Below are 13,099 nucleotides of genomic sequence, written 5' to 3' on the forward strand. Positions count from 1 at the left end.
AGGTTGGGGATGCTAAAAACCACGCGCATTTCCAAAGATATTTTCAACTCCTTGCGACAACCACTCACGTCACCACCTCGAGTTTAAGTCCCGTTCACGAAAGCTAAACTCGGAGTAATTCGGCTTAAAATAAACCAGACAAATGATGGTATATTCTTCAAAATGCAGCAAAAACCATTTATCAATCGTGAAATCAAGTTTTCAGTATTTAGGATAGTTTATATCTCATTCTACCGACATAACTTTCTTCCTCGATGCTGGTAAATTTAGAGGTAAATTCGAGCTTTTCTTAAATTATTACTATCCTAAGTCGATTTACGCACTTTTAAACTGCTATGGACCAACAGACGTTCTCTTTCAACTTTCAATTCCATAGTTATGCCAAAAGAAGTGAATTTGTTGTAGACACGACTGAAGTCACAAATTCGAGCTAGATTCCATTTTTGGTAAAAAAAAAAAAAAAGGATTTGAGGTCTCCATGTTTCTGGGTTTCACCGCGTAGATTTTCTTTTGCGACGACAGTTTCTCCGGTATTCCAACCGGCGTCTTCAGGTCCAGAACCCAGAAGCATGGAGACATCATCTAGACAACGCCGAGGAATACTACGCATCAAAAAAAGGATTCTTTTGAAAACACTTAATTTTAACGCAGTCACAAAACTATTCTCAACAAAGCTGAAATCAAACTAAATATTGACGATCGTGACGTCAAACTTAGTTTATGAACCAGTTTATGAACCAGAAGTATTTCTTAAAAATTTTTAACCTAGCGATGTCACGCATATTATAACGTAAAATATCAATGCCTGTGATTAAAAATGTTAAAAATCTATTAAACGTGTTAAATTTTGCCGAATTTAATCCACGTTCGTTCTAAACAAGAGATTTTCAATCAATTAGGAACTCACATTTCACAAAAATACAACAAAGGAAAACTAAGCTATGTAAATATTGTCACCTCCTTTTGAAAGCTAAAACGGAGCTTTGGCCGACTACTCGAATAAAAAATAAAAATTTAAGGTAAGTACTAAATAAAAAAGTAAAACGGTAGTTTACGAATGGCAAGGGCTTATCACCATCATAAAACAGTATATGAATGCGTAAAAAATGATAAAACTTCGCTGGTAGGAGATCATTAGAAATTATGAATTTTCCCTTTAAAAAAAACGTATGTGCTAACCAACGAGATTTCGAACCACTTAACCGGACGAGAGTGCACACGGTTTCCGCTTACAAATTCGTCCTACATAGATAATACACAACTACCTTCCTTTCGATTCAGACATCTCGTGTGAAAACCTTAATTTTCTACTGAGAAGTGGGAATATTTTACAGAAATAGTGTAAAAAAAACGAAAATAAGCTCGACAAGAATGATTATGTTATTTCCTTAATGACAGGACGTCCCTCCAAACAATTTCCTGACGACGGAGACAATAAGCAAAATAAAACAAAGAAGTCTTGCGACTAAGTTACCCAAAAAAAATAATAACACTGATGATGTTAATCCTCGACGAAATTAGAGTTGTGTAATAATGTTTTATTAGTGGAACAACTAAGTATTTATGCTCATTACTATTTGCAATTTGAATTAAATGCACAAAGTAAATATGGAAACAGTAAACTAAATTAGCTACTCCATTCTAATAACATCAGCAAATTAGACGACTGAAATACATTAACGTAAAAAAACCCATTAACTCAATTCACTTCGGAATCGGAAAATGAGATGACCTAACTGACCTTCCTTCGGATAATGTAGCGCAGGATTGAGTATACAGCAATTTTCCTTCTTGATACCATAGTGACTGTGGGAGAAAGCTTGGCAAAGGGAAGGCCGACGATTCACGGCGCGAGAGGGACCCAGATGGTGAGATGAGATGGAAGATATAAGCTGACCGTACGGAGATGCACTGGAGGTGACCACCTTTAACCCACACTTCACCACCGACTGCACTCAACTACACATAATCCAATCAGGCCGCCGACTTGGGACACGTATCCCACACCGAAGGATTCCAAACATCATTCCCATGACACGCTCCACGAACTCGGGGCCATGGGAGTACCGCCCGACGCGACCTCACGCACGGCGAAAAAAGCGCAGACTGGTTCAAGTTTCATTTATTCCCTCCTTCCTTCCTTTCTCATATCTCAGGCCATTTCCTTCCCTTTAAATGCGCAACACTGTTTATCATTTATACTTCCCGGAAGCAGCGCATGGATTAAAACGTAGAAATTTCGGGAGGGGAAGCAGATCTGTTCGTATAAATACGAAACTTAAACCTCCGAAAGGGGATATTGCGTTTAAATGGAGATAAGTATATAAATGAACATTGATGGACAAAAATGTACGCAATGGAGGTAGGTCTGACGATGCTGACGCCGAATCGGCTGAAAAAACATCGAAAAATCTCACACGATATTCTAAGGATGGAAGGATGAACATTAGATATTTACTCTTAGTTTCGCACTTCTTAATTCTAGGAATTACATTTATATCGCTAGTGAAAAATGCGTTCAGTAGAGAAGACGTGGATGCCGGAAAAAAATACGCTCGGATGCCGCCGCCATCGAATACTGTCAGTCAAGCAGGACATACACTCAGGTAAAACCTGAATCACATGATCATATTTTCCATCCCTTCCGAGGGATAGCTCCAATAATAGCGGAAGAAATGACCTTTCCACACGACCATTTTCCGCGATGGCTCCAAGGATGGATATCCCATCCCTTTTTCCATTACTCGACTCGTCCCTTCTTCCGTCACTGCAACCATCGCTTGCACTGTCCTTCAGCCAATCAGAACCGTGATTCAACAAATGATGTGTCGAACAATCACTCGATCGGGTATCATTAGATTGAGGAAAAGAAATTTCTTGACACGCATGACATATATTTTATTTGAGCTGTGTGACGATCGGAGAGCAGGGACAATTTTAAGATTCCATGAAGTTTAGAAAACCCAAAAATATTGCTTTCACAAAACAAAATAATTCAAAAATTATGAAATCATAATAAAACGAAAAGAAATTCATCTAATTTGATAATAGCAATGCTTCGGCCACAGACAAAATCATCGTCCTTCGGCAACTTCTCCCTGAGAGCTCGAAAATATCGTTGAATTTCCCAGACACTGATTGAAATGTCCAGTGTTAGATGAAAGGAAATACTCTAATGACAATATATAAAATAATGGAGCTGAATATAATAAAAGTAAAATGCATTTTTTTTAAGATAAGTACATAAGAAAACATAAAATGCCAAAATCAGTAGAGCAGACGGTATAAAATGGTCTATCTAGGCTGCCTAAACATAAACGGCATGAGGCCCAACCATACAGAAGCAGTGGAGCACTTAATAGGGGCGAAACAAGTGGCAATAATCCACAGGAGAAGAATCAAGATACGGCGTATTCAGCAGAAGGCTTTCATTTAGCAATTTCATTTTAAGGCCTTCTGAAACGCTCCACCCACACCACCTTTGCCATTTTATGGTCCTGATCCATCCTCGGGATTATTTATTTTTCTTTCTCCCCCAATACGTTCTAATGATGCATCCTACGACAACATTCAACCATTCATTCCATGGGATGAGTACCTAAATCCTGCATCTTAAGGGGCTCCATTTGTATAAAGACATCATTTCATCTCAAACTTTAAAGAGCACCGTGCCCAAGAAAAAGGTGAAATATAAGAATACAGTGGAACTTGGTTATAACGTCATCAAAGGGACCAGAAGATTTTTAACGTTATATCCGAGTGACGTTATAAAAAAGCAGCCTTAAATCTGAGTGAAAGGACAAAGTAAAAACGCTAATGTTCTGCTATATACAACACTGTTTATTGAAATCTACTCGTACATTGGAATATGTATAATAAAAAACGTTAATAAAAAAAATGACATTCACAATTAAACGTTTTATAGCCTAAAAAAAATCTTACTTTACTGTCGAAAAAAATTTGTGATCTTCTTTAAACAAAAGAGTTGCATCCCGTCACCAGCTCAACGTCCAGCTTGTGACCTGTTTTTGCTTTTGATGTTTCTACACACAGCTTCTATGAACTTTGGGACATTACACAATCACACTTTTGCAACCTAAGATTCGCAAAATTTTTGACGCTATACCCGAGCGTCGCAATATTTGTTGACGATATAAACGGGTTTTCGTAACACATAAAATGTTCAAATTTGGCTGGTCTGTATAAAATGTGACGTTAAACCCGAGTTGACGTTACAGCCGATGCCGTTATAACCAAGTTCCACTGTATTTTCAACGAGTGCCATTTAAAGCGAGAGCATCTCAAGTAAATTTAATTTGTGTTCCACTATTTATTCTTACGAAATAAGAAATCCTAGGTCAAACACTGTTTAAATAAAAAGAAAATTTGTCCCAGCTCCAGCCCCGCATCTCCTCAAAGGTAATTTTTCCCTTCTCTGAAGTGTGAAATCAAAGAATTGTATAATTGACGGCATTGATATCAAACTCAAGAGCTCATGGATCTATACTTATGAAATTATTTCTCCAGGCTCAAAATTGAGGCTTTTTACTGTGTAGCTCCGAAATGATACTAAAATTTCATCACGGCCAACAAGAAGGACTAAATTCATTAACTAGCACGTTTAATTGTAATTTAGAAAAATTGTTGAGCGTCAATGAAATAGCTTATCTCTAGGATGCACAGAACAATCTTAATTCTTTGGTTCCTTCGCTTAAACTCTGCGAAAAAAGTTTTCCTCCTCGCTTACCCTCCAGGGTCCCACAAGCTTGCTTCTCATTTGCCGAGTCTTATCAGCCAAGCGAGTCGGGTCAATTGTCGCACCGTACGGTAATTTTGACTCGGAAATCCAGGAGCTCCACCGCTAGATAAATAGGTCACCTACATTGAAACAATACGCAGACTCTACGACGTACATTATCGCGCGACCATCTACTTTATTCCCCATCCGGTAAAAAGTTACGACGTGGCCTTCTTTATCTTGATTATTTTCCACTGTAGCCACACAAAGACTTTTTTTGGAATGGGCATACTGATATGGGCACGAGAAGAAAGAAATAGAGATAAGTGGGATGTACGAATTTAAAAAAAATGACTCACATCTGTTAACTATATCAACCATAACCACTATCTCAAGAAAAGAAGAATATAGTGGCTACAACTAACAAAAAATCATGATGAAAATTCACCGATACAGAACAATTCACCAGAACCAACCAGGGAACTGAGAGAACAAATATTAATTATCCATGATATTAATTCATTAAATTACGTATAACGAGAAATTAACCGACGCCTAAGGTCTCTTCGTTAAGATACACAAACATTTTTATAAATTGACGAATGAGGAAAAATGTATACACCTAAGTCGCGAAAAGATAATTAGAGTATTTGATCGTCATCTCAAATGGGTACTGCAGATGGAAAACTCATACCTGTAAGTTATAAAATTTAAAGAGAAGAGATTTATGTGGGCAGATGATGGGATATTTAAGTTTTAAGCAAACAGTCCAATAAAATAACATCAAGAGAGTAGCCTTCAACGACTTACTCTCCATGCAGAGACTCAAAAGCAAATACGTTAGTCAAGTCTTCATAGCAAGAAAAATTATACACAGATGTATGTAGGGACAGGATTTAAATTTTTTAAATTACATCTGGAAATATTTTCCACTGTAGAAGCATGAAACACTTGTAAATTTTACAAGCTGTGCTGAAATAAGTGTATCTGCATTTAACTAGGTAAAAAAAGAGACCTGAACCTAATTCCAATCAATGTTTACGTCAAAAAGTAACATATATACAGATAACTGTCCTCAAAAATTTTTCCAAAATCTATGATGACACTTTCCAGTCGAATAGAATGTAATAACTTTTCTCTGGTTTCCGCGCGGGTAAGAAATTAAGACAACCGACGTTTCGGGTTCCGCCTCGTCAACTTTGCCGACATGGAGAATTAATGGAATAAGGAGGAATAGAAGACATAATTGTTCAAAGACAAAGTCATACGAGACGGAAACCGAAACGTCAGCTGTTTCAAATTTTCTAACCCACGCGGGAACCCAAGAAAAGTTTATTCATTGTCCAATATCACTTTCGCTTTATTTTAATATTCTGAAGAAAAATTTGGCAAAAGCCCTAACACAGAAATGGATAGAAAAAAAGAGCAAAAGGATAGAAAAAAAGAGATGTACAAATTTTGAATGGTGAGAACTGGCTGTAACGCCATGACGTTGGGGAGATGAAGTACTCCACAACTAAGTCGAACACCCCGAAATTCTCCTCGAGGCCAAAAATCTGATGGGCGACGCGTTTGACACAAGGGAGGAAAAAAACCAGGGCTCTCTCCGTGTCAAAGACGACGGGCTCATGGGGCACAGAAATCTCGACTGCGGAAGAAGGAAAAGTACTGGAAGAAGAACTCGCAGAAATGCAGCCACCCCGCGGCATATCCCACACCCACCCTGGGGTACTCCTCCTCAACCCACCGCCTCTTCCCTCGGCCATTTTCCCTCGCTTTTCTCTCTCATCCACTCCCCTTTACCCCAGCCCCCACACACCCCTTATCTCCCCTTTCTCTTACTCCTCCCTGACACAGTGTCTACTTTCGCACCGACCTTCGATCGATAGGAGCACGTACGCTGCGAGCATGCTCCCGGACTCAAAAACGCAAGAATCACGCAAATTTGGTTTACTTATTTGAAACGTCCCTTGACCTGCTTTTAAAATTGGGTTCATCATCATATAACTAAACTATATAGTAAAATGAAAAATATATTTTTTTGAAACGTCCTTTGAACGGCATTTAATATTGGGTTCATCAACATATAACTAAACTATATAGTAAAATTAAAAATAGTTTTTTTTCTTGAGGGTCAATAAGAGATCAAAATAATTCTTATAGACCTTTAAAACAGGTATTATATTCATATGTATTTAGTTTATATTGTTATTTATATGTATTTTATTTATATGTATTTCCTATTTCCATGCATAAGTTCAACTGATTCAGGCGTGATGAAGTGGAAACTCTACAAATTGGCATGAAATGTAGTTACAGTTTTCCACAATAATTATTAATTATTGGTTAGATTAAGAATTAATTATTTTGGATAAGTGAAAGTACTTTTCATTTCAATATTCCATTAAGGTCTATAACTTGGATGATACGATACAACAAACAAAAACATATAAATATCGACAACATGCAAAAAGGAAATATTTAAACCCAACACAAGCAGATAATGCGAATCAACCGAATGCAGATATAAAGAGGGAAGGGGAGATGTATTTGAAAGAATATCACAAGACAACCCAACCAACCAAGGCGAGAGAGCGTGGTAACGTTTACAGGAGCAGAGAAGTAAAGAGTACCAGCATTTAAGATGGGAAGCTACCGAAAAATTATGAAGATAAAATGGATCGAACTGGTGAGTAACGGGGAAGAGCTAATAAGAAAAAGAGACCATAAAAAAAGACGGGACAACTTGATCGGTCACATCAGGAAGCATGAAGAGGAGAACAAAGTGGGCGGGAAGAAGGGCAAAGGACCGCTCCGAATGAATTACATGGGACACGTTATTAAGGACGTGAGAGAGAATAGATACGTTAATATGAAAAGGCTAGCAGATAGGAGAGCGGAGAGGAGAACTGAGCGAAAACAATCTTCGAATAGGGTGGTTTCCTATTATTTTTTATTGCCTTAATCGAAAGATTATTACTCCTGGAGTACGCACTTTACGCTCTTAGATTTTCGAATGACGACATCTATTTTTCGCGATTAAACGAAAAGAGAAAAATTTTCAAGCTCGCGAAAACGCGACGGCTAAGTAGGAATGATGGGAAAAGTCCGTGTGACGTATTTCTGGGTCCCACTGCCGCCCTGTGAGGTGACCTTGAGGCGAGGCTTGAGCGCTGATACGACGCAGGCTGCTATCAGGTAGCAGAGTACCCTGCTAGCAGGTAGCGCTTGTCTAAAATATGTATTATTACTACCTTATCAAACGAAGGAAACTTTCCCACCTTAGACAATTTTAATAAGTGGTTATTAAGATATGTTTCCCTGAGCTCTGTGACTCATGCATGCATTGGTAATCTCAGACGATGTAAAACTCCTATCCTCTCGTGTAGAAACTAGGTCCCTGTGACGTCACGTGGAGTGGAATCGCATGGGCGCCAATCTGGCCTTTTTCAAATGAGGTTAAAATTGATCATTGCCATTCGTTTAAACTGGGATTTCCAAAAACCAAATAATTTGTATATTATGAAAACCCTTATGGTAGGTAACGAATAGCAATCAATGCATTTCGTTTTCTTTGATGAGGGAAACTACCCTACTGACGACATGTCGATGATTTCTGAAGAGAGAATTTAAAAAGAGACGCAGCAGAGACGAGGTGGAGTGAAGGGGACTCAGAGGGGGACAAATAAAAAATAATGGAGAACCATAGACGATGAATAAAGCTGCGAAAAACTTGGTGCATAAACAACTAACCTAGAGGGTGGCCGAGGACTATTGAGCTCAAACGATTGCGGCACATTCACTCGTTCGGGGGTATTAAATGAGTCTTGGAGTGGAGTTCACCTCTTCACTCAATACTCGAGACGATACCATCATCGCTACGGAATCGTGGAGTATTGGATAGAGCGGCTGGCTACTGACCAGTAGGTACTTTATCCAAACCCTGAGTGAAGCCTTCGGACAATCCCGTACAAAAATCCTCGAAAGGCGAGAGGAAAGGATCTAGCCCACCTACCCTGGACTTCATACGTCCGTGGTTTAGTCTGAGGTAAGTTCCACCATCACCACCTCACCTTCGTTGTGAGTCACGGATCGAGTGCTAACACTCATTTGATATAACTCAGGAAGAACCTTCGTCGTTGACAAGGACGCCAGCCGGTAGTTTTAGAAATATCTGAATGAAATTTGCAAACTAGCATAAATGGTGGAAACATAAACGCAAAAATTTGGAGAATCAATGGAAATAGGAGGCATGCAGGTACAGGGGAAATAATGACTCGGAGCCAGACCCCCCCCCCTTCTCACTTGGCTCGCATATCCTTACGCGTATGGCGTACGCAACCACGCCGTGATATGCGGGTTGCATACAGTGTGCTTTCTCCGTGAGACGGAGGACTTCAGGTACAACTCTCTGGTAGACAATGCGTAGAGATTCCTGAATGCGTAGCGATAAAGATTCCTGGTATTAGCATTATCCATAATATCAGCAGCATACAAAAAATTTCTTCGAGATTAAAAACTTCTCCCACCGCCTACCACGGCAACAAAAAACCAAAAACTACAATCAATAAAAAAAATTCTTTACAAAGCATTATCCTTGAAACAGTGAAAATGACACGAGACATTTGCTAAAAGCCCAGAAGGGGCTTAAGGCAATCCTCTAGTCATTTTTTTAACAAGTGTATCTCGTTTCTGTGCCATACCAGATTGCATCCCATAGGAAAAGCCCCCATTACAGGGAAAATGGCGACTAATAACAATTTATTTTTTTCGAAAAATCTTCACCACCCTTATATTGCTCGCTCATTATGTGGGAGAGCAATGAAACATCTTCAGCCTCAATATTACCTCATTTCCTCTCAAATTCCCCGTCAAATTCTTGAGAGAAGAAAGAATATAATTTAAACATCTTCGTTTAATCCCCATTTCCTAGAGGATGTAGACACCACGTTCAAGGAAAATGAATCGTGAAAATTGTGAAAAAAAGTCCAAGTGGTTGACGCAATATCTTCTCCAAAATACGAAAAATGCAAAAATACGGCGGAGTGGATAGAGAAAACAATTAAGGCTCCGACTTAAGTCTGTTGATAATGTTAGTGAAGTAGTTTTTCGCACATGGATTCTCATTTCTTCAAATATTTACGTCTAATTATAATTACTCTCTTATAATTAATACTATCATCATTATTAAATAACACAATGAATGGGCGAGGACAATTAGCATTCACGTGATAAATTCGGTCTAATATATTTGAGAAGTTTTTCAAATTAAGTTCACACGCACTGATGCTTAAATGAAAATATTTTCGACAGTTTCAAGATAAAGGGATTCAAGAAACCACGAGAAAAACATTACCAGAAAAGACTGAACGCTCTTAAAATTCTGGTAAAGCGCGGCGCTCCAACACTATCATAGAATAATTTGACTAGTCATTCATTGCCATGATTACTGCTGAAGAGATTACTCATAAGTTGAGAACAATTTAGAAATCTAGCTTACTTTATTTACCACCACCGTCGTGGAAAAAGGCGACCATTAACATGGAGTTGTAAACCAGCCAAAATTTACTTCCTATCTCAGATTAAATACAAGAGTGCTCAAAGTGGCAACGCAGTAGCCACAAGCCGAGGACAATACTGAATCCACAACTTCGGTATTAACATGGAAAATGGAAAAAGTTAGCAAATGAAATACTTTTTAAAATATTTCATCAAAATTATGACGCTTCTCCTTCTTTTTGAGCACTCAATTTAATGGAAATGCAATTTACAATCGAAGCGAGCAACGCGAAAACAAAACTTATCTATATATCAGCCAATAAGCCCCAACAGACACATCACGTGATCTCTGAGTTAGCCATTTCGATCTTGGTTCCTCGCGTAGAAATTCCAATGCTCATATTTATATATTTCCTTTGATATTTAGAACAATATGGGTGAACGGTGTTTGCTAAGAATCGCGCAGTCACGAACCTCCCTCCTTAATACCCAGCGGAATCTCCATGGTCCCTTTTTCTACAGCACTCATCATTTAGAATAAACGCAGAAGGGAGATCCAGACGTGCCTGAGAGGGTAAAAGGGGGAGTTACAGAAGAGGGAGGGCGCGGAAAAGCAAACGGATGACCCCGAGTGCGTGATGTTTCGATGCGTAAGGAAGATACGCCCGGGAGGAAAGATCTCAGCCGAGAGCTGCCAAGGCCGAAAAAGAAAATCCTAGGCCATAAACGTTGCGGGCTTTTTCATGCTCCCCATCTAGTCCACGAGAGGAGAACTACGACGACGTCGCTAGAGAAAGCACGAGTGCATGCGCCACAGTCGAAATCCGTGTTTATTCCCAGGATACAAAGAAAAAAACGGCAGCGCAAAATTAAAAAAATAAACATTTTTGCAAAACTCGTGATTTTCGTAGCCACACTAAGTGTCTTCGATTCATCCGAGTCAAGTGACAGCACCAATGACAGCCACCAATGACGGGAACGGTCACGACGCCGAAATGGATTACAAAAATACTTTCAACTTCTGATTCAAAATCATTTATTGGTAAACATATGCAAGTCTACGGAAAAAGCGACTAGTATTTTATAAAAAATACCAATGCCAACTATCGCATGATCTGTACAACAGTCCAAGCGGTATGCATAATATATGTATACATTTAAACAAGACACCACAACTGGAGCAAGGCGAGTCGTAAAAATCAGTACAAAAACATAGAAAGTTTTACTATCTTTAATTTGGGTAGTATCTATATTACTTCTACTTCACGGGCATGTCGCAGGTCTAGCTTTCATCTTTACACAGCTTAAGCCTCTGCAAGCAAACCAGATGGTAGCTATGCGTCTATAAACATCTCAGTCTTTCTTGAAAGACTTGTACAGGCCTTCTGACGCTAGAAATCTTCCGGAAGCTCTCTAAAAATTCACCCCTTAAGGTCCCATGTAGGCAACAGAATGTAACTTTTACATTTACCTAGAGAGAGAAGTAATGTAAAACTGCCAAGTTAAGATCTCACTTTTCATCGCCTAAACCTGAGAAAGCAAAACCTAAGTATAGACGAGTTTTATTCATCCTCATATTCAAACATAAATACTTATTGTGCAAAATGATGACAGGTCATCATAGACGATATGAAGAATTTTCTCACTAAGAAGGTAACAATGACAAAAATAAATGATGATTAATAATAGAAACTGGCCGCAACTCTTCCTTCAAGCAACAACCAATGTTTATAGACACCATATTACCAAATACCATTCACGTTAATTTATCACCCCAGTACAACACGATAAGGAAACGCACACAAAGCTTTCGTCAATTTGACTCCTGCGCTCAATCTCTCTCTCTCACGAGTTATAACTCACAATGATTGACGGGTGGAGATTCGAGTCGACTTTTAGAGCAGCAATCCCGACCAGAAAACATATCAAGGAACGCATGAAAGAGCTTTGCAGGTAAAAATGGAATTTCATCGATCCGACACCGCTAAGCTTTCCCTTTATGTTATCGCGTGTTATTTTTTTACGCTCGCGGCAGACTCGTGCAACAGCCGTGAGCTCGCCACCCTTACCCTCCACCACCCCTTCTCCTTGGGCCGCACCACCCGCCAACTCATCCGCGGCTACCGTTGTTCGCGGCAGAATGAGATACGCAGCATCCACCTGCACGTCCCTGACCTCAATTCCCATCGCTAACAGGTCGGGAAGATTAGCTGGGGGTCGAAGGCAGTCCCCAAAGCAGCAGAGATATACCACTCCGAGAGGGCGATTCTGAGTGTACGATATACCCTAACGGAGTACGAGAAATACTACTCCTCTCGAAGCAAGCAGTAAGTAATTGTATGAGTTCTTCTCGGGTTTCAAATCCAGTTTGGGTCTACATTTAAATATTAATCATCATCCCTGAAGATGTTGGGAAAGCCTCTCAACGAAACGTCGCCTTACAACATGCAGACCCTAACCCGATTGGAAACCCGAGAAGAATTCATTGAAATCATTCACCGATAAAAACGCTGACTCTCTGGAAAAAAACTCTCTGAAAATAAGGATTGTTCAAGCAGTGAGTAAATTTTACTGAATTAGTATTTTTTTATCAATTGCCCAATTTTTTTGTTTCATCTTACAGCCTAATGGCTAGTGTCCAAACACCTCCTGCAACACGCCTATCCAAACGGAATGCGAATCAGCGAGTAAATGCACATGGGACCTTGGAAAAAAAGCCTGGGAGATGCAAAATCTTCTTAGACTTCTTAAAAGAAATCCACGTTTATCATAAGCCCCGTTTTTTAGAAAAAGGCAAACGATATTTTATTTCAATTGAGTATGGGATAAAAATTCTCTCAATTACTTCCGGCTTATTTATTT

At 39.2% G+C, this 13,099-nt stretch overlaps 1 protein-coding gene across 3 annotated transcripts in view; it reads right to left on the minus strand.

Annotated features, from left to right (window-relative positions):
• Positions 1–13,099, minus strand: part of LOC124162736 (probable phospholipid-transporting ATPase IA) — a 262,810-nt gene that overhangs the window by 229,007 nt on the left and 20,704 nt on the right. Inside the window, exon 1 of one of the 3 annotated variants that reach the window (XM_046539356.1) lies at positions 1,742–2,036. The exons of the other annotated variants lie outside the window; for them this stretch is intronic. Within the exon in view, the coding sequence (XP_046395312.1) occupies positions 1,742–1,801 (60 nt within the window). The 5' untranslated portion in view covers positions 1,802–2,036. Of the gene's footprint in view, positions 1–1,741; positions 2,037–13,099 lie in introns of those variants that run through there. 3 annotated transcript variants of the gene reach the window in all.

This window comes from Ischnura elegans, chromosome 7 (assembly GCF_921293095.1).
Source record: "Ischnura elegans chromosome 7, ioIscEleg1.1, whole genome shotgun sequence".
NCBI classification, from domain to species: Eukaryota; Metazoa; Arthropoda; class Insecta; order Odonata; family Coenagrionidae; genus Ischnura; species Ischnura elegans.